The 27,491-nt window shown below is 41.7% G+C and overlaps 2 protein-coding genes across 4 annotated transcripts in view; one reads left to right on the plus strand and one right to left on the minus strand.

The window, feature by feature from the left end:
- Positions 1 to 3,536: 3,536 nt before the first annotated feature.
- On the minus strand, positions 3,537 to 24,871 carry KLHL28 (kelch like family member 28). Of its 3 annotated transcripts, none has more exons than XM_045012574.1 (6): positions 24,732 to 24,871; positions 18,834 to 18,939; positions 16,093 to 16,991; positions 11,823 to 12,266; positions 8,329 to 8,537; positions 3,537 to 7,640 (listed from the first exon to the last, which is right to left on the minus strand). In XM_045012574.1, exons 2-6 carry the CDS (start codon positions 18,873 to 18,875, stop codon positions 7,477 to 7,479), a joined length of 1,758 nt encoding a protein of 585 aa, XP_044868509.1. In that variant the 5' UTR covers positions 18,876 to 18,939; positions 24,732 to 24,871; the 3' UTR covers positions 3,537 to 7,476. The 3 variants fall into 3 exon arrangements, with proteins under 3 accessions (XP_044868509.1, XP_044868507.1, XP_044868508.1); XM_045012572.1 differs by lacking the exon at positions 24,732 to 24,871 and adding an exon at positions 23,211 to 23,447; XM_045012573.1 differs by lacking the exon at positions 24,732 to 24,871 and adding an exon at positions 22,663 to 22,791.
- The window catches only part of TOGARAM1 (TOG array regulator of axonemal microtubules 1), a 74,077-nt gene continuing 69,803 nt past the window's right edge, over positions 23,218 to 27,491 (plus strand). The window contains exons 1-2 of the mRNA XM_045012729.1: positions 23,218 to 23,370; positions 23,844 to 25,508. Coding sequence (XP_044868664.1) covers positions 23,218 to 23,370; positions 23,844 to 25,508 — 1,818 coding nt within the window. The remainder of the gene's footprint in view (positions 23,371 to 23,843; positions 25,509 to 27,491) is intronic.

Here is a 27,491-nt window from a genome sequence, read left to right on the forward strand (position 1 = left end):
AAGGAATTTTCCTCCAGGGCAGATTGGCAGAGGCCCTAGAGGTTTTTCATCTTCCTCTGTAGGGTGGGGCACAGGTTACTTGCTGGAGGATTCTCTGCACCTTGAGGTCTTTAAACCACGATTTGAGGACTTCAATAACTCAGACATAGGTTAGGGGTTTGTTCCAGGAGCGGGTGGGATTCTGGGGTCTGCATTGTGCAGGAGGTCAGACTAGATGATCATAATGGTCCCTTCTGACCTTAAAGTTTGAGTCTATGAATTAATCCAAACGAAGAAAATATTATTTCTACACCCGCAGAAGAAACTATTGCTGTTAAAAGTGAGATTATCACTTCAACAGTCTCTGAGTCTAAGTGCTTAAGTGACTTCCACTAGTTCACTGGTGTGACTTTCTTTAAAACATCAGCAAACATTTATTGAATGGTTCACCCTTAGCTCTGCAGTTTATTATAGTTTGCATTACGGAGGGATGATTACTGGATGTCCATGTCATAGCCAACTCCTCTTCTTCAGCAGTTAAGGTTTGACCCTGATACTGAGTATTGAGAATATTTGCAAGAAAATGAGCTGGAGATAATGAATGGGACAAGCACTTTTTTAATGCTTGTAATTTAACTCTGTCATTGCATATTTCTCTTTTTTAATATCTCACTCAGTTCCTTCCAAATTTCAACAGCATCAGCAATAAAACAGCGATTTCCCTGCATTTTGTTCAAGGCTACAGAAATAGGCTTTTGGGTAGTCAGCATGTGTTCAACATTCCTTTTAAGCCCAATGTTGAGAACTTTGTCTGTGACAGTGCCATCTATTTTTTCACGATTTTGTTCACAAATTGTCATCAGATTAGGCCAGTTCTTGATATAGTGCTCAAAACAGTCCACTACTGAGTCCCATCGCACGTCTTGTGGGAGAGTTAGTTTGGTTCCTCCCACTTTTTTCAGAGCAGCTGCTACAAAGTTGTTGTTTCGGAAGTATTTTGCAATTTCAACATTAGCCTTTATTTCTGGAACACTGAAGTCTTTGGCTAGGTGGTGCATCAAATGAACACTACAACCGTATGTTATTAGCTTGGGACTCTTCTAAATAATTTCTTCTCATCTTGGATACATTTGCAGCATTGTCTGTGACCAAGCTGTGTACTAGACATTTGAATTTTTTCCCCCACAGTTTGTTATAGCTTTTATTGCTACCTCTTGTAAGTATTCTGCTGTGTGTGCATTTCCTGATGTATCAATTGTTTCTGTAAGGAAGACATTCCCTTCTTCTGTTGACACACAAGCATATACAACAGGATCATCGTGGACGTTGCTCCACCCATCAAGACTCAGGTTAACAATTTTACCCTCTAACCCTTTGGCACACTGTTCAATTTCTCTTTCATACACTTTATCCAGCAATTTGCCTGTGACATCCTCTCTGTTGGGTGGACTGTACCCTGGTCTTAATGACTGAACCATGCTAATGAAGTGTGGGTTCTCAATCATACAGAAAGGAGAGTTTGTTGCATAAACAAACCGGGCAATTTTTTCATCAATTACCTCTTTTTGTAATCTACTGGTTCTCATCACAAACTTATCTATGGTTGTTTCTGGATGATGGAGATTTTTTTTTTCTTTTTGCTACAAGTGATCTACTGTGGCTATGTGACATACATGATGTAACTGAAACACTATCATTCACAGATAACTCTGAAACTATAGAAAATAATGATGATCTTGAATCCTGTATGTTGAGGTTGGATTCTCCGAAACAAAATAAGTCAATGCAGTTACTTAATTATCACCAGACTGCTCATTTAGTATTACGCATTGCATTCACTGACACTCAGTACTACTTTAAAGGTTAAATTGTAAAAGGAAGATCTGCCTATTTCAGCTATTTTTTGTTTTTTATCACAACTGCATCTAAAATGATAGTACCATAGAGTAACAAATATATTTTTTGCTCAAACATGAGAATTCAAGAATAGTCCAGAAGGAAGACAGGCAGTTCTTAAGAAGTATGAAATAAAAAAGTTTACCAACCTGAAGATCCTGCATGTTCATCATCTTCAACGCAGCTTCCTCCTAAGAAGGAGCACTTCTCATGATGTTGTTTCATTTGTGCAACCAGGCCTTGCATTTGCTGGCATATGCTGCTCTAACAGTTTCACTTTTGTTTCTACTGCTTGTCCCTCCCTTCTCACCAGTTATCTCCAGACTTCTTCTACTTGTCCAGATCTATTCTGTCCCCAACCATGTTCTATTCATTGAGCTTTTTGAAACTTTTCACTTTTAGAGAGAGGTAAGGGATTGACTATGTGTTCACAAGTTTGCAGAGGGACAATAGGGTTGAGATCTAATTTCTCACCTCTATGTATTTATTTTAAAACATTTTTGCTGTTAACAAGCATGTTATCTCTGGAGACACAAATCCACAGTTTGAGAACTGCAAAACTCAGCATCTCTGATGGGATCTTCTAGACTGAGCACTGAGTCCCATTGGGTAGATAGAAAGATTAACCTAAATAATCTCCACAGAAGCCCCTGGAACACCATAAGATTGGGTCCCTAAATCCATGAACTATTGGAACTCATTTACAAAAACTCTTCTTAAACATGACATGAATATATTGTCTCATACTATAGAATTAGAATTTATAATCCCTATTCCATGATGAGATATCTTTGAGCTATAATGTATCTTAATTAAAACTAACTTTAGATGTTTTTTCCCTCAAAAAACCATTTTATCAAAAAAATCCATTTAAATAAAAAAATCCGATTTGATTTAAAAAAAAATAATTGATTTTTATCCACCCTGCCAAGAGCATGAACTTTGCATCACAGAAAGCTTTATCAGGATATGTAAAGTTCTTCCTGAAACTAGGTTTCAGGTTGGAGTCTTCACGTCTGCAGCCCTGCTACAGAGCAGAAGAGGGAACACCCCTCTCCTGTACTTGTTGCAGGCACATTCACAAGTAGGTGTGTGTTTGCTGGGGCTTACTCCTGCGCACCTTGTAAAGTCTGTGGGGCAGGGCCTTACAATGGGACAAAACAAGCAGAGATTGTGGAACTTTTCTCTTTGATTAAAAAAAAATTCATATTTTAAAAATGTCAATTGAGCATGTTAAATGTAATGTTTACACATACAAAGAAAAATGCACAACTTTTTAACTCTGCTGCCTTGTGCGCATGCATGGTTATTCACACGACATATCAAATATTGTATTTTATATGCATATGTACACACACACAGATCCCAGTGTCACTTGAGTGAGTGTGTGGGGGGAGGGGTTACAGGTTTAAGACTACAGTATAAAAGCCTCCTCTGAAGCTACTTTTTGAGTCCTTTCTCAAAAGCCACATGGCAGACAAAGGTCAGGAAGCAGATTTCTGAAAATTATTCTCTCTCTCGGCTTAATCCATGATTGGGAATTGAGGCCTCAGACCTCAATTAAGCCTCAAACCCCTTAAGGGACCAAATCACATGGATGTCATTGTATTTAAAAGTAGGGTTAAAGCTAGCGTGCATTTGCATTCACCATCCAGCCAAAATGTAAAAATAAAATCCTTTTTCCCCCAGATTTATTTAGTAAATATTTCACATTAAATGAAATACTGTTACAACAAATTGTTACAGAGCATTATCACAATAGCAAACAAACACTATTAAGAACAAGAATGCAAGTTATTCAGCAGTTTTTTCTTGAACTCAAATGCCACTTATGTAAACAATAATGAAAACAAAATCCTGCTGCTAAAAAAAGTGTACACATAAAAACACTGTACATACAAAATTACATTTCTCATCTGAAACTCACAACCAAATCACTCCTCACAAGTCGGAGTACAATACAGTACTCTCTCTACAATGGTTCTAAATCCTGCTAAAAGTTAAAATTCTCCTTGGGTTTAACGTACAGCACAGGACATAAGGCAAAATATAGGAATTATCATCCAGTTCTTTGAGTTTTAATTAAACATCAGGAATTTAAGGCAAACTTGGAAATTTTTGCATTGTTTCATATAAATGAATGAGGACTTACAGATGACAAATTCACAAAAGCAACACTTAACTACCTCCAGTAAAACAGTTAGCTATTTGGGACTTCAGAGATGTATACTGGAGACATTTGTTCTCTCAGAGATTCAAACAGGATTATTCCAAAATCAAAGCATTTCTAATAGCAATGACTGTCAGGAAACTTGCATATGGCATTTTATTAAGTTTCTTCTAAATATCTGAGTGAAAATCCAATGACTTATGCACATACAAACTCACACCTATTTTAAAGTGCTTTTAAAAAAGAATTGAGTGATTAAGAAATAGAACTGGATGATAATTTAAAGTTGTATGACATCTTATTTGAAGGTCTTAGCTTTCAGATTGCATGAAAGTTGGTACAGGCTGTAATAGGTTTATAAATGCTAAACTGATTGTTGTGTCAGATCTCCCTAAAATGGAGCACTTCGGTGAAGAGCACAAGCAGCGCCCAAAACAGAAAATGAACATGCTATATTTATTAGTTTACATCTCTAAACTTGATAGAAGTACAGCATGTGTGAGTATTCTGCATCTTACATTGATTCACTTCTATCAATATCCAATCTAAACAGATCTGCACCTAGAAACAGCAGGATTTTTCATTAACTATTACTTCTTCCATTCTTAACATCAAACCTGCATATTGAAATGTTGCTTGGGTTAGTACTCTAAATTTAGCAATAGGCTGGATTAACCTCAGTGTCATGTAAAGTGGTAAGTCTATTTAGTATAAATTAGTTTCACTATAGCCTAAATAAAGGGAATAATGTACACTGCTCTTGTAAAATGCTTTGAGATGCTTAAATGAAAGGTGCTAGCTAAATATTGACGAACCATCACCATACCTGTCAGGTATGCACTGTTCTCTTTTTACTGACACCAGACCACTTATGTCTGTATCTTGTGCCACTTTCTACACATGAACTTTGTTTACTAATGATTCAACTGAGACTTAAGTCTGTATTTTAAAAACCTGCCTTCATGGAGTACTCTTGTAATTAATCAAACTCCTAAAAAAGTTCAGTACATACTGAATTACACAAAAAACGTGTAGCCAATTCAAGGCATAAACTCAATTAAACACTGTTTTGCAAACTAGGTTCTTGAGCATTTTTATCTCGTTTAGATGCGGGATAAGATACTCATTAATTCACAAAAATCAATGGTATCGCTATGAAATTCTAACTGGAAAGCAAAACAGCATATGTAAACATTCAGCTTGGGTATTTACTCGAACAAAATGAAAAGGCAGCCTAGACAGCAGACTAACATGATTTTGGTTGTGACCTGTTCCTAAAACTGCTTTTCTCGGCACAAACACTCCATGTACAATAGAGCTACCTGTCTTCTATCAACAGATCAACTGGAATCATTCAATTATGCTATTATTGCTATGTAACTAGAATAAGCAATAGGTCATTCAAATAAGCAGCATATAAAATGCTAAATTTGTCCATTGTATTTGCTTACAAATCCTGCTGAATTCTACCAAGTTAGTAAAGTATGAAGAATATTTGCAGGATTTCATAATTCATGCAAACATTGGTAAAACATGATTTTTTTATGGTTAAAAAGACAGTTCTCTCATTGTTTAAATCTGAATGTTAGTTTATGGAAGAACAAGGAAAACTGCAGTTTGCCTGGTTGCAATTAGTTTTACAGAAACTCAGAATAAATTAAGTACATCCAAGACACCTTATTTTATGTTCTTATAAATGGCTTTTTAAACAACTTTGTCTAACATTATTGCACTTTCAAGAATAATAGTATGTGGATTTTAAGAGTGAGGGGAAACATACATTGGATTATTATGTTAAAATCGGGACAGGGGGTGGGAATAATCCCAGAAGCAGAAAAATGTACCAAGTTACCAGAATTGCAAGTATAAGTACAAATATTAGAACAGAATGCAAGATAAACGTGATTCCTTGCTTAAAACAGAAAGAAACATTTAGTAAAACATACTCTAGTAACCTAAATTAATATTTATTCAGTTATTTATTTTAAATAAATGGTCATCACATAACCTCAATTTTTTATTTATCCACCCAAAGCTTAACTAAATGTAGGGCCATCACTGAAGTAGACTTCTTCAGATTCCCGTTTATCACAAGAACCAACCTTCAGGATTTAGTTACAAAGGATATCTGCATAGTATAAATAACCATGCCCAGTGCTTTTTATTCAATGTGATATTTTTTAAAGGCAAAACTTGTCTAAAGAGGCAGAGATGCATTCTTCATCCAGTCCATATTTAGAAACTTTGTGAAAACAGGAATATTAAACTAGATCAATTGAAAAAATTTAAGAGTATGTTGTGTTATTACTGACATTTTTCATAGGCACAAATTAATCAAGCAGATAGAGAGAAACAAATACACTAGAGAACAATCAAAACAAATCATGCTTTATGCATACTGCACTAGATTGGTAACAGCCTTGTGGTAAATCCTACATTTAGCACCATTTTGATACCTGAACACTCTGTAAAAGGAATCATACATTCTTAAAAAAAATAAAAAAGTTACAAGGAAATATGAACACAAGTCTGCTAGGATCAAGGATGGGATGGACACATCTTTCTAAATATTTACACCTATGCTGTGAACTCTGCTGTGCTACTTAAGAAAACCAAGACATTGTTGATGAATTAATCATTTAAAATTTTCTTTGTATTATGGTTACAAGCACACTGCAGACCAGGTAAGTAATTTCATCTAGCATTAGTCTGTCCACAACAAAAATATAGGGGAAAGTTAAAACGAGTCAGTTGATTGCAATTTGTTTTAATAGGTTCAAAAAGATAATAAAAGGCATTAAACTTACCTTGCAAATGTATTAATTTAAATAGTCACCCATGATAATTATCCCCAGCCCAAAAACACATTAAGCAGGTAACAAAGGAGAGTGTACAGGCAACATACTATGGCATTTATTATTTACAAACCTTGAGATTCAGAAACAAGGCAGCCCTTTAGTTACTATTCATAAAAAAGATTGTGAAGCACTGGCATTTTCTCAATATGAACACACAGCCAGACAACTATTAACAAACAGTCCAGTCATACAACATACTCAAGTATCTCTCATTCCTAGCACAGTAAACTGCATGTTTCATAGTAGGAAGAGGTAAAAGCTCTAAAAAGTGAAAGGATACATTAGGTTTTCTAATCCTATCCCAGGTATCCTAACGTTAAGATAACCATTTCATGCCAGTAACAGGATGTAGTCCATAACCTAGATTGGCAACAAGTTTCCATTTATTTTGTTTTGTGTAATTAACAATAACCAAGGCCAATTTTGGGGGGGAAAAATCCAACTCTGTCAATCAAATATTCACCCCACTCCTCCAACCCCAGAAAATGCAGCTTATGGTCTCCATGAATTGGGCATCTTTTCAAGCAGAAAAAGTTCCATCTTCACATTAGGTCCACGAGTTCACACTTTTCATCAAAGTGCAGTCAAACCAAAATTGCATCGACAGTACATCATACCAGCAGAGTCCAGCCAGGTATCCAGGATAGGGTCATATTTCTGTACGGTGTTCAGATAGGATGACCCTGAGTGACCTCCAACTACATAAAGGTAGTTATCAATTACAGCTGCACCAACTCCTATTAAAGGGAAAAAGATGCAAAATTCATTAATTTCTGCTAAATTATATTTTTATTTTTAACCACCTAAAATGGTGTTTTTAAAAATGGCTTCATAGGTGAAAAATCTGTGCCCCTTCAGATCCGTGTCTCCTTTCCTGAATGACCCTGCACCCTCCCTCAACAAAAAACTGACCTTTTCCCAGTCAGACCGGGAGGAAGGGATATGCACTACTGAAATGCCTGTCCACAACCAGCTACTTAGGATAGTTCTACTCCCATTTTTACCCTCGTTCATAAAGATATTAGAAAATGTCATTTTCTACCTATCAGTATTAGTTATTGTCAAGATTCTGCCATCCTTTGGTTGAAAAGTATTTGAGCCCCCAGATAGACCCCAATGACTTCAAATCGTCTACTTCTGAATAAGGTACGACTCAATGTGAGCAAAGGTAGTATAATTTTATAATAATTAGATTAGTAATATAAATGCTCTTGTAATGTATTCACACAAAATGAAAGATAAATCCAATATTTAGTCATATTTTCACGACATCACATTGTTTCAGTGATCTTTAATCTACTCAGGGAAAAGACACAACAGTCTGAAGGCCAAGTCCTGCATCCTTCTATCAAGTCAACTAGCAATTTTGTCTCTAAGGACACCAGGAAAATCTCTTGACCGTCTCAGCATTTTACACATTCCTACCTGTTCTGGGTTCCTTCATAGGTCTACACACCGTCCACTGATTTTGATGTGGGTCATATCTCTCAATGCTTGACAAGTGAGACACCCCATTGTGTCCGCCCACTACAAAAATGAAGCCCAGCATGACAGCAACACCAAAGTTTATCCTTTTGTCTGCCATTGAAGCTACTGTCTCCCATGAGTCTTTACTTGGATCATAACGTTCCATGCTGCAGATACAAATAAACAACTTGTAAGGCTTGGGTTTAATGACATTTGTTTGCACTGAGTTTTATACCACAAGAGACTTCTCTACATTCATCAGGGATTCCTAGCTTGCTTCTGTCTATTAAAAAGTTTGCTCCTTTATGTAAGGCAATGAGAAAAAATGTTTAGGCTAATGGAAAAATTCTGCAGTCTAACTTCTTTTCACCAAGGCTGGCACAAAGCAGCTCTGAAGCCAACATACTCAACAACAGAAAGATCAGTCCCTCTTCGGATCCTCCAGCAAAGTAGAATTGGCATAACTGAAGATTCAGCCCACAATATTGCCAAAAACAGTTTAAAAATATCCCCTCATAGCCAAACAATATCGTTCTGCCTGTATTCTGAGGTTATCAGATTATGGTCATAACTACAGGATACATTTTGACACGAAACAAGACAGAGTGCGGGGCTGAGCATTCTTGTGAAGGACAAGTGCCACTGTAATTCAAGTAACAACCACCAATAACAGGTATTCTGAACATTTCACAACTCTGCAATGGAATTTAACCAAGAAGTCTTTCAGGCTCAAGATTTTCCCATCTTGCCCCAACACCAACTGAGACTGGACCAGGGTGGGGATGAAAATGGGAAAGGAGTATTCATCAAGAATGGCAACACAGGGGTTGGAACTCCAGTCACTGAACAGTAATGGAGGATGGACATGTCCTCACTTCAGGGTAAATTTGAAAGTAACATGCAGCCCCACAAAATATACCTCTCCAGCGCTGGAGCGGTAGAGAAGACAGAGTGGTTATTACAGACACAGGAATGCAGCCATCCCTTACCAGATGTGCAGCGCCCGTGACATGGGGGGTGGGGGATGGGGAAGGAAAGAGAGAGGAACAGGGAACCAGGAGTAGCAGTGCACAGAAGGCAAGGAGCTTATTTAAACATCAGCCAGCTTACTCTATCGTCCAGGGCTTGTACGAGCCTGATGACCATGAAATAAACAGAGTCCATAAATAGGGAAAACAAAGCCACTCAATAAAAAGGGAACTTTAAAAAAGGGAAGCTAGAAATACCTGTCACAATTTCAGTAACTCCATAACTGTGAGTGATACTGGCAATTCCTTTGTGACAAAGGAAAAGCTGTTCAAGCTATGAATGCATGAGAAGAGTAAGATTATCATAACCGTTCCATGCTGAGGTCTGTTTTTAGTGGTTTTTTCCTTAAAATTTACATTGGTTTAATACTTAAATATGTATACTTCACATTACTCCAGTGATGAATGTAATAGTTCCCCCCCTGCAACATTTAACAGAACTCACCTCTAAGAGACCTATGCAGTCTCATTCGTTCATCAGCTGAACGGCACCTCCTTTGTCACAAACTAGGGATCTGATCCTTTTGCCATTTAATTTAGTGCCAAGAACTTCAACAGCAGTAGAACCAAATGCCAAGTCAGCAATGCCCAACTAGTCTATTTATATATATATATATATATATATATATTACATTCAATAATTTTAAATATTGGTAGTTCACAAATGGCCAGATTTCTCCATCCTTTCGCTGATTATCCTGCTGTTTTAAGTGAGTCTTCTTTTGCTAGCTTGCCTTTTGAAGAGAGATGCCCAGTTGTTCTGCTGCCATTGTTAATGAGGGAAAGTTTGTGTAAGCTGCATCCTATGGCCCTAATCCTGTAGCCAGATCATAGATTTCACAAAATTTAAGACCAAAAGGGACCATTAGATCAGAGTCTTGACCTCCTGCATAACACAAACCATTAAATTTCACCCAGACACCCCTAAATTGAGCCCAATGGCATTAGTCCAAAGGAGATTAAACTGTCGTGTGCCACAGGCAGGGAACAGGGGACACTGAGGTGTCAACAATACCGTTACAATGGCTGGGAACTGATTAGATGGGAGATGCCCAGCAGCAGGTGAGCCCTGCTCCATGCTGTCGAGGAAGGTAAACCCCCACACGGTCCCTGGCAACATAACCTGGGGTAAAATTTATTCTTGATCCCAAATCTGGTGATAAGTTAGACCCTGAGCATCTGAGTAAGACATGCCAGGCACCTAGAAAGAAGATTCTTTGTATCACATCAGAGCACTGATCCACCCAATCTGCTGTCCGGCCTCCAGCTGACCAATCTGATACTTCAGAGGTAGGCAAAACAAACCAACACACATCTGGTCATTGTGCATCAGGAAAAAAAAAATCCTTCCTGACCCTGCAGGTGACTGGCTGAAGCATGAAATTTGATTATAGTTAGTGTGTTAATACTGAGCTACAAGTGTTATGAGCATGGTGAGGGCAATGCAGGCAGTCCTGTTCTTGCCATGGCCCACGAAAAAAGGAAATGTACAGGGGGATTCACGGGCAGAAGGGATCATGGACCAAGATCCATGTGGTGAGAAGTTGGCAACTGAATGGAGCACTGCTGACTTCGATGGAACTCCTTATGGGGATCTGAATGCAGGACTAGGGCCTGTGATTGTGTTTGGTTTTGTGCTCATCCCCTTGTACTGGAACTTTATTGTTAAACTAGTCTAAGGCCCCAGTTCAGCAAGATACTTAAGTACAAGCCTAACTTTTAGCACATGTGCAATCCCACGGAAGTTTCAATTTAATTATGAGCTTGAGTACCTTAGTGAACTGGGGCCAAAAGCATTAGGTAATGGCCCTTTAGAATCTGCTTTTTTCATACTTTGGGTAAATACCTAATGTCTGAAAGATGCACCATGAATAAGTATTTGGGAACACCACCATTCTGGAACTTTAGCTGGAAGATGATCAACGTGTATGTTTTAAGAATTTAAGATTACGGCCAGTAGAATTAGAGAGGACCTGGAATCCCAACCATGTGGATTCCAGGTCCTCTCTAAGTCTACTGGCCGTAATCTTAACTTCTTAAAACATACACGTTGATCATCTTCCAGCTAAAGTTCCAGAATGGTGGTGTTCCCAAATACTTATTCATGGTGCACATATATAAAACATTTACATCTTCATATTGTTAGCATTAGAACTTTTAAGCATTTATATTTTTCTCTTAAGATTTGTATAAAAAAAAAAGAAGCTGCGCTCTTAGCTAGAACACTTCAGTTGTACATTGAGAAGATTCCCCAAATGAATTCTCATGTTGATGCAGCAGAACAAGAACTAATGAGGCCCACTGTGGATTACCACTGATCTTGCATAGAAACTTTTACAAATGGCTGCTGATCACAAAGTAAATATTATCACTGGTTTTCCAAGTTCATATTATTTTGACCCTGCAGACCTCAAGAGTACATACCTGTTCATATGGGCAGGACCATAACCACCAATGGCATATATCATTCCATCCAAGACAGCAGCAGCAAAACAACTTCTTGTTTTACTCATTGGGGCCACTGGTTGCCATTCCTTAACCTTTGGAATGTATTTCTCTACTGACTGTAAATAAGATTGCCCATCATAGCCACCTAAGGCATACAGTTCTCCTGCTAGAACCACTACTCCAAGAGTACTTCGGCTCTCATTCATTCTTTCGAGAGATGTCCAGGTATTTGTATCAGGATCCCAGCATTCCACTGAACTTTCATGTTTTCGGTAATTGATGCCTTGACACATGTGGGTTGCAATCCCTCCTACAACATATATTTTCTGGTCCAGGACACATATTCCAAATTCATAGCGGGGAATGCTAAGAGGCGCCAGACCTATCCAGGAGTCTTTCTGGGGAAAATACATCTCAACACTGGAGAAGAAATAGAGAAATTGGATTAGGTGAACAGACTTTACTCTTTGAAGCTTTGCTAAGTCCCACCAAGAAGTATTTATTTGTTAAGACTGAAATATATGTTCCATACCCATGTACCTTCCAGTGGCTTTAATGAGAGTTGGATCAGGCCTCAATTGATCCAGATCCAAGACTACTGAGTATTTCACACTCATTGATTAATGAGTGTGAGAGTTATTCAGTGAGGTAACTCTTCCTCTACATATACACAGGTAGGTAATAAAAAAAGGTAATAATTGGAGATATACCAATCTCCTAGAACTGGAAGGGACCTTGAAAGGTCATTGAGTCCAGCCCCCTGCTTTCACTAGCAGGACCAATTTTTGCCCCAGATCCTTAAGTGGCCTTCTCAAGGATTGAACTCACAACCCTGGGTTTAGCAGGCCAATGCTCAAACCACTGAGCTATCCCTCCTCTATATATACACAGGTAGGAAGAGAAAATTCCCAAAAGTCACCATGAAATATATCAACACTGTATGGTCACCAAGACCAGAAATCTGCTGGCAACTGGTATTAAAGCTGCCATGGGAAATCCAGCTTCAGCAGTCTCTGGGCCAGTTTCACACCCCAAATGAGATTCCAGTGATCACAGCTGGATTTTTCCCAGACCTTTATTTCTTTGACAGTTACAGAATCCAGCAACCTCAGTCTTCACAGAAAGGTTCAAGGCAGAGACTAATAAAGATACAACAACAAATATTACAGCTCTGCTGTCCTGCAGGAGAAGGCATTCCATGCTGCAGAGTGGTGTGGCCCAATTTCAACTAGATCTGGTGGAGCAGATATCTGCATTTGCTCTTCCCCCAGCTACCTTTCAGCTTGAATTTATTAGAAAAGTTAAAACAAATAAATAGCTAAATAAACAAACAGCTCTTTATGTCCAGATGGATTGTTTAAACTCAAGAACTTCAGTTTAGTCAATTACAGTAGGGAACAGGAGAAGCTCCCTATTCCACTGCATTTGCTAAAGGCTTGAGAACAGCAGAAAGCAATGGATTTCTGACAAAAATATTGGGAAGGGATAGTCTTACAATCAGTACTTCACTGTGGGAATTTGCAGAAGAACAGCTCCAGAGAGAATATCAGAAAAGTACACTATTTGATTTAATAGAAAGCCACTGAAACTTTCAATTAAAATATCTCCAATCCTTAAATCTAAGGAACTGACAATTTCCCACCCTGATTGTCTTCTGTACCAATAGTGGTTTTCAATTAACACTTTGCTTCAGGAAAGCTATGTTTTCAGATCAAATTTGGGAAAGTTAAGCAATTCAGTTGTATCTACAGTAAATCATATGTAGATTTACAGAGATATATACATAGCAGCAAAAATAGTTACCTCAAAAATTAAAAACTTCAAATGACATGCTAAAATTTTCTTTAAGTCATGTAATTGTATAAGTTTGGTTTCAAGTTATTTAACAGGATACTAACCGAGCCTTTCTACTCTAAGAGATGGTCTGAATTGTGAAAGATATTACAACCCCATCCAGTATCTTTAAGTGCCAATGTATTCAATTTATAAATGGTTTATGTACAACTGCACTGTACTCCATGGGGGAGGGTTACCAGAGCTCATCCAGGAAATAAAAACAGTGGGTGGTGATTAAGGCCAGTCACTAAGACTAAACAATTCTAGAGAGGTTTGCATATGCTGGTTGAAGCTGTGTTTTCCAAAGACAAGACAAAGAAGGGGCTTTTGGTATAAACGGATGACCTTGAACTGACACACAGGGCCTTCTCTCTGATCCAGCAAATGGAGAGGCCCTCCTGACCAAGGGCCCCAATCCTTGAGGAAGGGCTGGAAAGACTTTGGCCTACTAGATATCACAAAAAACTGATGAATAACCTCTGGTAAGATTTTCGCATGCATATCAGAATTTTGGTTGTTTTTATGTTTTCTCTGTAATGCTTTTACCTTAAGAATACACGTTTTGCACAGCGTGAGCTGTGCAGTAACTGGCAACGCACTGTTCATAGTCCTGAGAGAGAAAGCAAAGCACAGGACCAGCCTTTAGGCAGATTGGCTTGCTGGGATATCCCAGTGTGGGCAGGGAGCTGTGCAGCCTTAAAACCCCAGGCAGGAATGAGAGTGACATGGGTCTCCACCAAAGACAGGTGACGGTTGGGAGCTGGAAACCATATGTGGGTATCCTCAAGGGACCATGGAGGGGGAATACAGGTGCAGTTACCAAGAAACGGTGACATGAATACTCTATCATACAAAAGTATAATAAGGCTTAATGTTTAGTGTTAAAGGTATACTATGAACCACAAAACAAAACATCACATTTGTCTGAAAATGTTATAAGCAACACCCAAGAATACTAGAACTGGAAAACACCCGAAAAGAAGTCATGTTTCTCTGTCTTTTTTTTTCTTTTATACGGTTTGCTTTAGGCATCTGACACAACGCTGAGAGATGTTTATAGAATATGACCATTGGGGTCTATTCCTAAAGAAGGACCTTGTGCAAGCTCTCAATTACCCTGTCTCTAAAAAGGTGAGAAATTACATTAGTCTCCCTCCTCAAGTAAGGATATGAGCCCTTGCTCAAAAAAAAAGGGCTGTGTAACCTACATAATTAATCATTTACAAGTGAGACTAGCACATCTGGCTTCTCCTAGGCCATGGAGGTGACAGCAGCTGTTGCTATTAGTGCTACATAATCTCCCCCTCCCTCTTCCAAGCATTCACTCTCATCCAATTCTAGCTCTGTGCTTTGGAGCATGTTGAGAGCAGATAGAATGTTATATTGTAACAACATGCTTCTAGTAAGCTATACTGGGTATATGTAAATTACCAGATTCAGAGGCTAACATTGATCCTAAATGTTATTGGATTTTCATGGGGACAGCAAAAGGCACATTTCTGGCCCCAGGATCACTCCACTGCCAAATTTCAAGTTCTTGTTCCAAACATTTGAGGCACTACACAGCTCTTAAATTATCCAATCATTTATCTGAATTTGGCAGACCTAATTCCCCCCCCCCCCCTCCGCATCTCATTCTTAGAAACAGAACTCTTTTTGCTAATGCACACAGAGTTTGGAAAATTTCAGACTAAATGGTTTTAAGCAATTGAAAACAGAGGCTTGTAGGAGAAAGTATAAAGCAACTTTAACTAAAGGTGTAGCTATACTACTTACAATCAAGGATTCAAAGCACTAAAATGTAACTTACAAAGTTATACCATCTCAAACATCATTTGAAAAATAAGAGTTAGCAGTCCCAATTATACATTCTGGTTAAGTACAAGGTCTGTTTTATCCCACCAATAAGGTTTTGTAGGGCGCATATCTATGACACCTAAATTACATTTTTACTATTTGGCAGTCTAGACTGGTGAGAGTAACAAAAATTATATACAGAGTAAAAACCTGAAAGGGTACCAAAGCAAAAACTGAGTGAAAATACCTGTACTGTTAACAAATTTCATATTTAATTACATGCAACCCAAACTATATACTAAGGCTTTGCAATATTTTACATTGTAGAAAAGTTCTCAGCACAAACAAGGAACACGTATCAAGGAAGATCATATATAAAAATAAAGAGCATAGTATGCTCATCCCTGTCCTCTGATGTTTTTTAAATTTGATTTTTAGTCATTTGGCTGCTCATGAAAGGAGCTGATACGCTGATACACTGACAATGTCAAGACTAAAGCCCTTTAATTACAAATTAAACAGTTACAACCCAAAGACTGTCTCAACCCTGACCTGGAGGGGCATGTTAATGCATGGCTTGTTAAAACCACTTGGTTTCACCAATACTCCTTACCTTTCCAAACAAGCAAATAATCCAGCTTTTCCTCCTACAGCACAAAGTACTTTAGGAGCACAACGTGGTCGTGTCGTCAACACAGTCTGATGGGAAAGTCTATGCTCAGGCATAAAGTGGTATTTCAGGGCTTCATTCAGTAGATGTTTACAAGTATGGTCATCACGAATAAGATGGTTTGCTTCATACAACCTAGTAAGAAACTTAACACTCAGCAGTGGCAACCGGACACAGTGTAGCAGCTGTGCTAAGTACTTCTGTCGCTCCTGCACATCGTACTTGATCCAAGACTCCAGTGCATAAAAAACTGTCTCTTCTGTGACAACATTCAAGCAGTCATTTGAAACAATTTCATCTAATTCAGCATGTGTAAGCTCAAAAAATTCTTCAGTCTGACAAACGTCTTCAAAATTCTGACAAATGTATTTGTTAGCAGCCAAGTAGAGGTCATGGCAGCCATACGTCTCTGCGAAACGAGAAATCCCAATGCAATTGCCAGGATCTAGCTGGCTTTCAAGAAATGTGCAACATTCTTTTAGTACAAGTTTGATCTGAAGAAGATTTGCAGCTGGAAGAAGTGACTCTACGGTGTCCTGCGAGATGAATACAGTCCCTGTGTATGCATATTCCACTATAGCCTGCAGTGCTGCCTCGTCAATGCACTGGAACTCTACCTCAGAGTTCTCTTTCTCTGAAAGATTTCCAGTGAACATGGCTTTGAAATACGGGCTGATGCTAGCAAGTACCACTTTGTGCGCATGGATCTTGACATCGCCAACTCTAAGGATAATGTCACACAGCTCATGGTGTTGGCGAAGGAGGTTCAAGCCCTGCAAAAGCTGTTCAGAATGTAAGTGGGTTAAGTTGGCAAGCATGTAGGTTGGAGACGACTGGTCCATCTGTGACAAACAAAATTTTAAATATGTTATTCAGCGTTTTATTTTAAAGAGTTTCATTATCCATTTTACTTAGGCCTCTTAAATCATTAAACAGACAACATTTTAAAAAATCAAATTTATTTTTCATCATTCATGCTGTTATTTTAATTTTGCATTATGCTCCAACTGGACAAATAAAACATGTTTTGCTTTCTGATTTTCACAAACTAGCAAAGTGCTTTTCTTATGCGCATTAATTTAAAGTCAAAGGTATTATTATATTTTTTAAAAAGTCTTTCCTTTACAGAACTTGTATTTTGGGCCTTACCTACCTAATAGTGTGTTTAAACTGGGACTTTGCATCAAATAGACCCTCAACACAACCACAGTGGTGGAATAAAAAAAATTAAGAGACCACGTTCATTTTGGACAGAGCTTTGAAGTTCATAAACTTATCAAAATAATGTGAGCTGAAGATCACTACCCTTTTATGTCAGGCTGATGCACAAATGCCCTCGTTTGAAGAAATCTGCCTAACATCCATTTGAACGCTTCAAAGTCAATGAGCTGTACTGATAATTCTCTTTAGTGAATACAGTGGAACCTCAGAGTTACGAACACCTCAGGAATGGAGGTTGTTCGTAACTCTGAAATGTTCATAACTTTGAAGAAAATGTTATGGGTTGTTCTTTCAAAAGTTTACAACTGAACATTGACTTACTATAGCTTTGAAACTTTACTATGCAGAAGAAAAATGCTGCTCTCTCTTTATTTTTCAGTAGTTTACATTTAACACAATACTAAACTGTATTTGCTTCTTTTTTTTTTTGGCCTCTGCTGCTGCCTGATTGTGTACTTCCGGTTCCAAATGAGGTGTATAGTTGACTGGTCAGTTCATAGCTCTGGTGTTCATAACTCTGAGGTTCTACTGTATTAAGCAAACCTTGTGTAGAGGAAACAATTACTACACATGTCCTTGGAGGACAGCAGGGGCCATGCACTCTTCAAAATTTAATATTCTGCAAGGAGGTTCAATATCTTCCTCCTTCTTTCATGGGAGCACTGGGTAGGATTCATTATTTAATATTTAGAAAGTGCTTTGAAAAGTTCTCAAACATTACTAAATTAAATTATTGTAGTTTTAGAAAAGAATGGGAACGCTTATTTCAGAATCATTTCTAACAAACAATTATAAGGGGCCATTCTGCCTACAAAACTATTTTTCTTATTGTGACAGACTGACAATATCTTGAACAAACCTTATGGAATTAAGATAAACTTTACTGAGTTAAATTAAACCTTACTGAATTAGGGTTAATACCTCTGAGGTACCGTGAATTAAAAATGCAATTGTGTGTTATGGTAGCATTGTACATACCTTCTCCAGAAGGGAGAGGAGCTGCTAATGTACGTCTGCTCTGTTATCAACCCCTTGAAGCGGCTCACATATACCAGTTCAGATTGCATTCTCCGGGGACCAAAGGCCAAAGAAACGGGTTTTGAATAATTAGCCTAATTTTAAACTGGCTCATGGGCTTTCTTCCTGAACCAGCAAATGGATGAGACCCTGGTCTTCAAAGGACCTCAATCCTCCGCGTAGCGTTGAAAGGACTGTGTGCTTTTTCTGAGCTGAAGTTGTAATGAATTTGTAACCACAAGGAATCCCCTTGGGTGGGAGGTTGGAGGACTGCTCCTGCCAGAATCCATGTTAGGGTGATATCTAGTAAGCTTATTAGCATGTGTGTAGGTTCTTTTTCTTTTATTGTTTGTAATATGTTTTCTTAGTAGTGCTTTTTACCTTAAGAATAAAGAAGGCTTGCATAGGAAGTTCTTTGTGGTACTTTATAACTGTAGCAAATATACCTGTGTTAACCGTCTCTGAAGAGGAAGTAAGCAGGTGTCCATCAGCAGCCTGTCTGTGCTGGAGATAACACGGTGTAGGCAGGGAACCGCTCAGCCTGGCAAAACCCTGGGCAGAAGGCAAAGAGACACATGTTTCCACCCAGAAAGGCTTCCAGCTCCCCAGCCATTGCCTGAGAGTGGGTGCCCAGGTTGGATCATTGAGGGGAAATACAGCTGCAATTGCACTGAACTGTGACACTTATTATTATTTATTAAATAAACATAATACCCCTAGCCTCTATTTTGAGTATAATTCTGTTTGTTGTTTTTATAGTTATTGGTTCATAAACCACAGAAGTAACTCTTTTGTTTACTATTTTATTGCAGCCAGAATTATTAAATTTGTGGTTGGGAAAAAGAGTTAGGCTGCTAAAAACTGCGGCAATGGAATTTTCTTCTCAGATAATGATTAGACAGATTCTACCCTTTTAGGCTACATCCAGATGTGCTTTACCAGTACAGGAATACTAGCATAATATACCAGCAAAGTGCTCCTAGTGAGGATGCAATTATACAAGCTTTTTACCAGTATAATAAAACCATTCCCTACAAATGAAAGAAACTGGTAAAAGTGCACATATCCTGGCACAGCTGCATGCACGCTAAGGGCTTCTGGTTGCACAAGCGATGTCAGTCAGGAATCGCACCTCTTTGCACCCCTGACCAATACAGCTCTACGGGCAGAAATCTGTAGTGCAGACCTGGCACTAGATTCTGAAAGCCCACTGAAATCAATTGGCTTTGAGGAAAAATTTGGCCAAATAATTTTAAAGTCTCATTTTGCCATCATTATCCACTTATTCATGCACAGTTGCTCCCAGCATCAGCCACAGGGGTTATGCACAGAGGAAGGAACAGACTTCTAAAACCTAGATACTGTGCATAAGAAATTATGAAAATAAACTTGAAGGAAACAACATTTTGAATTGTACACTTTTCAAGCATTCCATTGTGTCCCCGTTGTTGTACTACACATTTTCACCTCTTCCTTGTATTTAAACAAGCTGAACAATGGCAGAGACTACAACTGACAGATCCACTCTTGTTCATGACCCCAGACAAAATACATATGAACATTGTGCCCATCAGATTTCTGAATTTTAAATAAATCAGATTTTCATCTGTTAAACTGACTACAACGCTTCATCATTTTGCTTCTTGTCAACTGGTACTAAAAAGTAAGGACTTGTGGTCACTGGCAAGTTTCTCTTCACCACTTTTATAACTCCCTGACACCTAATTTGCAAAGCAGCACACCGGTGAAGTACTGAGTCTGGAGGGAGACAATTATCTGACAATGTTTAAATATAGAACATAGCAGTCGCTAGCAATGAGGTAAAGAATTACAACCAAAGTAAAAACAATTTTGTGTAGCAAAATACACAAGTTTACCCCTTTCCTATTATAATCTTGTATCAGGTTTTTAAGAAAACCCTTCACCACAATTCTCTGAAAACAAGATTGTGACAATTGGTCACTGAATTTGCAGTATTCACAAGCTTAGTGACGCAATCTAGCAGCTAAATCCCCTGCTTCTTTTCTTTTTATTTCCTTTATTTAAGTGTATTTGTTTACAGAGATTATTTTTCTTTGCCTCACTTCCTAATTTTACTCTAGGAGTTTGCAGAATCCAACAGACACATGAAGCTAACAACATCCTAAAAGATGATTGCTAGAGAACCAGAATCATTAGTGTGATATGGAGTAAGTCCCAGATCCTGCAAAAACTTGTACACATAACTTGGCATGTGAGCAGTCCCACAGAATTAAATGTGACTACTCACATTTGGGTTTACCACACATAACAAAACCTGTGATCGTCAAATAAACAACAGTGCACAGAATCTGTATCTCTTTACTTAGTTTGTTAGCCATGAAGTTAGAACAAGATACATTCACTAGTCAGAAAAATGTTTCTATTCAAATAACTTGCACTTAGCAAAGTGTGGTACTGTTCCTATAAAACATTTAGATGAACTGTTGAGTACTAGTCCCTTCTAATAACAAAAATTAAAACTGAAGTACAATAAATACCAATAGAATTATTGTTAGGAACATCATGATTATCTTGGAAAAGTTATATTAAATTTGCTTGACCTACACTATCCTCTTTTCACAAACAATATTATGTAATGACCCCCAATTATCTACCTGGGATTTTCTTTACATGGGAATAATAGGAAGTAAGGGCTCAAGTGCTTATTCCAGGTCAAGGGAGCTTTGAAATGCCTCCCCCAAATCCTCATTTGTACCATAAAACCTAGAATCACAGCACATGTCCATCTAGGCCTCCTGTCCAGTAGAGGCTTGTTCCCTATTGCACATTTAAGAGCTTCACCAAGTTTAATTTTAAGTTTCTCAAGCAACCACAATGCAGTACATCGTACACACGCACACGTTGTGAGTCAAATTACAATGAAAAAAATGCCATCCCCAACATTGTGTAGCATAAAACCTTCTTGTTTGTGCTTGTTAATTGTATTCTAACTCTGATATACACCATAATATAGAAAAGGGAATATGCAACAAATAAACCACCATTTCAGACAGAAGTTTACAGCTGAAGAAATTAACAGAAAATTGCCTCTTATTTAACTCCCTCCAGAGGGACAGCTTTGGAAAATATGCTAGAAGGACACGCCTCTGGGTACCACTACAATACAAATAATCTCTCTATATTGACAATCTCCTCAAACTATGGATTAGTTTAAACCTAACAGGCCTGTTCCATTTCTAGATTCTACCAACAAATCATAGGACACTAAAGACAGAACTACCTTTGTCCCCTCCAGACTAGATTACTGAATGTTCTCTACTTAGGGCTATTCTTAAAGACAACTCTGAAGGTTCAATGATAACAGAAGGCCTACCTACTTGGTGAAGTGGCATGATGTTAGCATCAAAGAATCCTGTGGCACCTTATAGACTAACAGACGTTTTGCAGCATGAGCTTTCGTGGGTGAATACCCACTTCTTCAGATGCAAGAAGTGGGTATTCACCCACGAAAGCTCATGCTGCAAAACGTCTGTTAGTCTATAAGGTGCCACAGGATTCTTTGTTGCTTTTACAGATCCAGACTAACACAGCTACCCCTCTGATGATGTTAGCATATTGCACTTGTTTTGCCAGCTCTGCCTTGCTTCCCCATCTACTTTTAGGTATAATGCAAAATGCTGGGTTTGGTCTAAAAAGCCTCATTGGCAACATGGCAATTTCCCAATGGAACATTTTTCATCAGAAAATGCCAATTCATCAAAACGTTCCATGAGAATGAGACAATTTTGACAAAACAGCCAGAAACCGAAAATGTTTCCCATGGAATCCTGCCTCATTTCCACCAGCTCACCCTCCTGGCTCCTTGGCAGCAGGGGCTCCAGCAACCCTGGTCCCAGCACAGTCTGCCGGGTGCCTTGCCCCACAACTGGGGGTCCCAGCCTGGCAGGCTGCCAGAACTCTGGGCGGTTGGGGGAGCCTCAGAAACATTTAAAGAAAGCCAAATGGAAGCACCGTTTTGAGTTTTCTAAATGAAGTTTCAGAATTTCCATTCTGCAGGGCAGGGCTGCCCAGAGGATTCAGGGGGCCTGGGGCAACACAATTTTCGGGGCCTCTTCCATAAAAAAAGTTGCAATACTATAGAATACTGTACTCTCGTGGGGGCCCCTGTGGGGCCCAGGGCAAATTGCCCCACTTGTCCCCCCCCCCGGCTCCCGGGCAGCCCTGCTGCAGGAAATTTCATTTATTTTGGAATTTCCCACGGCAAAGGAAATTTGTTCGGGATCCGGGATCTACCTTTGGCGGAGGATCTGGCGACCTCTGTAGGTTGCCCTCTTACTGCTCAGCATCTCAGTGTCTTCTGGAGCCGAGGCGGGTCTGCAAACCCCAGGACCGGCCCGGGGCGCGCTCAGCGGGGAGCGCCTGCCTGGGACCCGGCTCGCTCGCTCGGGCGGCGGCGCCAGGCTGGACTCGGGGGGGGAGGGCCGCCCAGCGGCACGAGGCGCTGCCGTTCCCGACGGGCGTTGCACGGTGAAGCTGGGCGCGCCCGGGGCGGGAGAGGGGCGCCCCGGCACAGCCTGAAGACGGCGGCGGGGGGCGGGGCGGGGCGCCTCACGCGTGCAGCAGCCAGGCACCGGCCCGCCCCTCTCCGGGAGCAGCCCCCGGCCCGCAGGGCGAGCTGGAGGAGCTGCCGGAGGAGCTCGGGGCCGGCGGCCGAGCGGAGCGGAGCAGACCCCGGCCCGGCCCCCGGCCACCGGGGGGCGCTGTTCGCCACACACGGGGCTCGGTTGCGGCGGGGCTCTTCCTCCCCGCCCAGGGGCCGTTCCGCCGCCGGCTCGACTCACCTGAGTCATGAGGGCGAGAGGCCGGGACGAGACCAAAGCCCGCGGCGGCAGCAGTAGGCCCCGTCGCCTCCTGTCAGACACCAACACACAGAGGCCTTACGTCACTTCCGGGCACCCAAACCCGCGGCTCTGGAGCGTTGCCTTCCCAACGGCCATTTCGGTACAGCCTCCATCTTGCGGGTCACATGACACTAGCCCCCGGGACAGTTACGCCTCACCCCCGAGATCCCGGAGACTACAAATCCCATAGTGCTCTGCGCTGCCCTTTCCGGCAACAATCGGCGTCGAGACGTACCTTGGGAAGATCACGTGACACCCTCCCCTTGCGGGCGGCCATTTTGACTCGCGCTCTGGGGAAGAGGCGAAGCGTTGGTTCAGTCCGCCCCGCCCCCTCCCCTTCGGCCGCGCTTGGTTGAGGCCGCGCAGGCGCAGGGCGGCCCCTGGAGACCGCGATGTTTTCCTCTCCGGCCGGTTCCAGCCGCTGCCCGGGGCCGCCGCCGCCGCCGCTCCATGGCCGCGGCCCTCGCCCTTCCCCCGCAGGCGGGCAGCATGGAGGCCAGTGAGCGCGGGGCCGGCGGGGACACGCGCGCGCCCAAGGAGCGGGAGCGGGAGCGGGAGGCCGCCCTGCTGCAGCAGCTGCTGCTCCGCCCCCGGCGGGGCCCCGAGCCCGGCCCGGCGCTGCCCGCGCTGTCGGGGCCCGGCGGCGAGGAGGGGCCGGAGCCGGGGCCGGGCGAGCTGCCGCTGGCCGAGCTGGTGCGGGGCCTGCGCGGGGCCAGCCCGGCGCTGCGCGGGGAGGCGCTGCGGGACCTGCGCCGCCGCCTCCTCCTCGCCCGCCCGGGGCCCGGCGCCCGGGCGCTGCGGGCGCTGGTGGAGCACGGGCTGGAGAGCGCCGAGCCCGCGCTGCGCACCGCCACCGCGCTGCTGCTGCCCGCGCTGCTCGGGCCGCCGCTGCCCCGCGGCCTGGACCTGGGCGAGCTCACCCTCAGCCTGGCCCGGAAGCTGGGCGCGCCGGCCCGGCCCGGGGGCGGCCCGGGGGAGGAGGCGGCCGCCGCCTTCAGCAGCCTCCGGCAGCTGGGCGAGAGCCTGGGGAGCGAGCGCTTCCACGGCTACCTGGGCCGCCTGCCCGCCGCCCTGCGCGGCCACTACCACCGCCTGCTGGAGGCCCGGCTCGGCGAGGACCTGGGCGGCGGCGGCGGCGGCGGGGACACCTCGGGGCCCCGGCCCACGGAGCAGGATCCCCTGAGCACCGACCTCAAGTTCGGGCTGATCCCTCAGGAGCTGCACGGCCGCCTGCTGGACCAGGAGGATTACAAGAACCGCACCCAGGCTGTGGAGGAGCTCAAGCAGGTGCTGAGAGATGCCTCCCCTGCCTGCCTGGCCTCCACGCCCGCCCCCAGCCTGCTGGGGCTCATCAGCTTCCTCTACACCCTTCTGGATGACTCCAACTTCAAGGTGGTGCATGGCACCTTGGAGGTGCTGCACCTGCTGGCCCTGCGCCTGGGCGAGCAGGTTCAGGCCTACCTGGGACCCTTAGTGTCGGCCGCTGCCAAGGTGCTGGGTGACAACAAGCTGGCCATCCGGCAGGAGTATAATCAGCTCTTCTGGCGCTTGATGAAGGCGGTGGGTCCCCAGCAGGTACTGTGCCTGCTACTGCAGCCAGAGCATCTACAGCACAAGAACTCCAAAGTCAGGGAGGAGGTGGTGAACATCTGCATTGGGTCCCTGCTCACATACCCTAGTGAGGACTTTGACTTGCCCAAGCTGGCGTTTGGGTTGGCACCAGCCCTGGTGGACAGTAAGCGGCGGGTCCGCCACGCTGCCCTGGAGGCCTTTGCGGTGTTGGCCTCTTCCATGGGCTCAGGCAAAACCAGTCTCCTCTTTAAGGCTGTGGATGCTGTGGAATTGCAGGACAATGGGGATGGAGTGATGCACGCTGTACAGGCCAGGCTGGCCAGGAAAACCTTGCCTAAGCTAACAGACCAGGGGTTTGTGGAGTATGCTGTGCCCATGCCATCCTCTGCCCATGGCAGGGGGGTCCATCTGCCCTATGGAGCAGACACAGATTGGTTGCTGGCAGGCAACAGGACTCAGAGTGCACACAGTTACTGCGGGGATCACACAAGGGATGCTACACAAAACTATGGCTCTCATAGCCCCTATACTGATCAAGGGATATGTCCCAGAAGGGTTTTAAGTGCAGGTAAAGGAAAAAACAAACTGCCTTGGGAAAATGAGCGAGCTGGAGGCACAGGAGGCTGTTCAGGAAACCAGACATCTTTTACAAAGGGCGTAGAGCAGGTATGTACACTAATTCACTTAACAGTTTTTTTTTATAAAGGCCCTTCCATATAAGGAGCTCAGAGCTCTTTGTAAACATTTAATGAACAAGGAGTACTTGCGGTACCTTAGAGGCTAACAAATTTATTTGGGTATATGCATTCATGGGCTAAAACCCACTTCATTGGATGCGTGCCGTGGAAAATACAGTAGGTAGATAGGTAGATAGAACATGAAAAAATGCGTGTTGCCATACCAACTCGAATGAGACTAATCAATTAAGATGGACTATTATCAGACGGAGGGGAAAAACCTTTGTAGTGATAATCAGGATGGCCCATTTCAAACAGTTGACAAGAAGATGTGAATAACAGTAGGGGGAAAATTAGCATGGGGAAATAGTTTTTCCTTTGTGTAATGACAAATCCACTCCCAGTCTTTATTCAAGCCTAATTTAATGGTGTCCAGTTTGCAAATTAATTCCAGTTCTGCAGTTTCTCATTGAAGTCTGTTTTTGAACAGACTTCCTGTGGCTGGACTTTAATGAACGAAGTTCCAAGATCCTTTTGATATAGGTCATATTGCTTCTGTGTCACAGATAAGGAAGCTGACATGCAGAAGCCAAGTGAGTTGCCAAAGTCAAGTACAGTCTGTGATAGAGTTAGGAATATTAAAAACCAGATTTCCTGTCATTAAAATCCACTTGTTTTTTTTACCTCAAGAGGAAACTGGTTGGTTTCCTTCTAAGTGGAAAAGCTCCTCAGATATAAACCGAAAAGGGAACATGACGGTGATCCTACAGTGCAAAATAAACTACTTCATGTCTGGTTATTTATACAGAGTTCTGGAGTGCTCTTATACCCGATGCTTTTGTCAGTAGGCTCAACTACAGAATATTTAAATGCGTAGGTCATGTCAATAGTTACCTGAGTTGCATTTGACAGTATGAGAGCCTGCATTGAGTAGGAAAGGTTTTAGGTCAGGCATAGCTAATACTCCCACTAATCCTAGTCTAAATCAGACAAACCCTGAATTTGAGTTTAACATCCATAAATTAGTGACTTATCCAAGGTCATCTGAAGTCCCCTTTAGTTCTGCACTAGACAGCCTTCCATTCTCGTGATTTGTTGGACGTTCATGAAAAGTCTGCCTTTCTGCTAAGACTTCTTAAATTAAACAGGTTGTTTAATTTTAGCATGGGTTACTATCTAGAAAGCTAACTTATAATGAATGCTGGTTAGAAAATCAGTCTTACTGAAACAATTCTCTCCACTGAATAAGTTTGCCATTTAAAAGTTAATTTTCAGTCATGTAACTATTCTAAACTCCATATTTTACTCATGTTTCACTACCTTGAGCTTTTCCCTCTAACTAATTTGCCCTGCATAATGGATATAGAACCACTGAGAAATTGAAAAGTGGGGAGATTCATTATGCAGAAGCACATTCCTTAATCAGTATGTGATGAAACTTTCAGATCGGCAGTCCTGGGCACTGATGTCATATATTTATCCACAGAACAGATAGTCTAGGTAAGGGTTTTAATGCTGACCTGCAGAGATCATCTCTGTGGGTTAGAAGAGATTTCACTCAGTTCTTGTCCTTGTTTCTGAGACTAACAATTTTATTAATGCTAATTGTATAGGTAATTACTAACTGTAAATGAAATCAAGTTGTATACAGTGGTATGTATTAGTGTCACAAATCTTTCACCTTTTTTAAAATTAGGAAACTTTTCATGAATGTGGAACTTCAGAAATTACCTCTTGTTCACTGCTTGAAGAGACAATCCTCTCCGTGACATCACAACTGGTTGCTGTGAAATGGTTCCAATTTTTTTAAAGCGAATGTGCTTGCAAAAGTGGACATATTTGATGCCTGTAGATTAGAGGGAGCCCTCAAAGGGGAAATCGACTCTCAAAAAACAGTGGGCAAATGTGGCCATATTGATAACACTTGAGACTAAAGACCTCCATTTGACCACAGAATCAGTAAAGTATGGGC

The sequence above is a fragment of the Mauremys mutica genome, chromosome 4, assembly GCF_020497125.1.
Source record: "Mauremys mutica isolate MM-2020 ecotype Southern chromosome 4, ASM2049712v1, whole genome shotgun sequence".
Taxonomy (NCBI): Eukaryota; Metazoa; Chordata; order Testudines; family Geoemydidae; genus Mauremys; species Mauremys mutica.

Excerpts from the sequence above, each read along its gene's own strand:
- KLHL28 (XM_045012574.1), bottom strand. The coding sequence starts at position 18,875 with ATGGACACCTGCTTACTTCCTCTTCAGAGACGGTTAACACAG. Across the intron at positions 12,267-16,092 it reads TTATTTGCTTGTTTGGAAAG|TGTTGAGATGTATTTTCCCC; the intron begins GTAAGGAGTATT and ends TTTCTTCTCCAG. Across the intron at positions 8,538-11,822 it reads GGTCCTGCCCATATGAACAG|CATGGAACGTTATGATCCAA; the intron begins GTATGTACTCTT and ends TTGTATCTGCAG.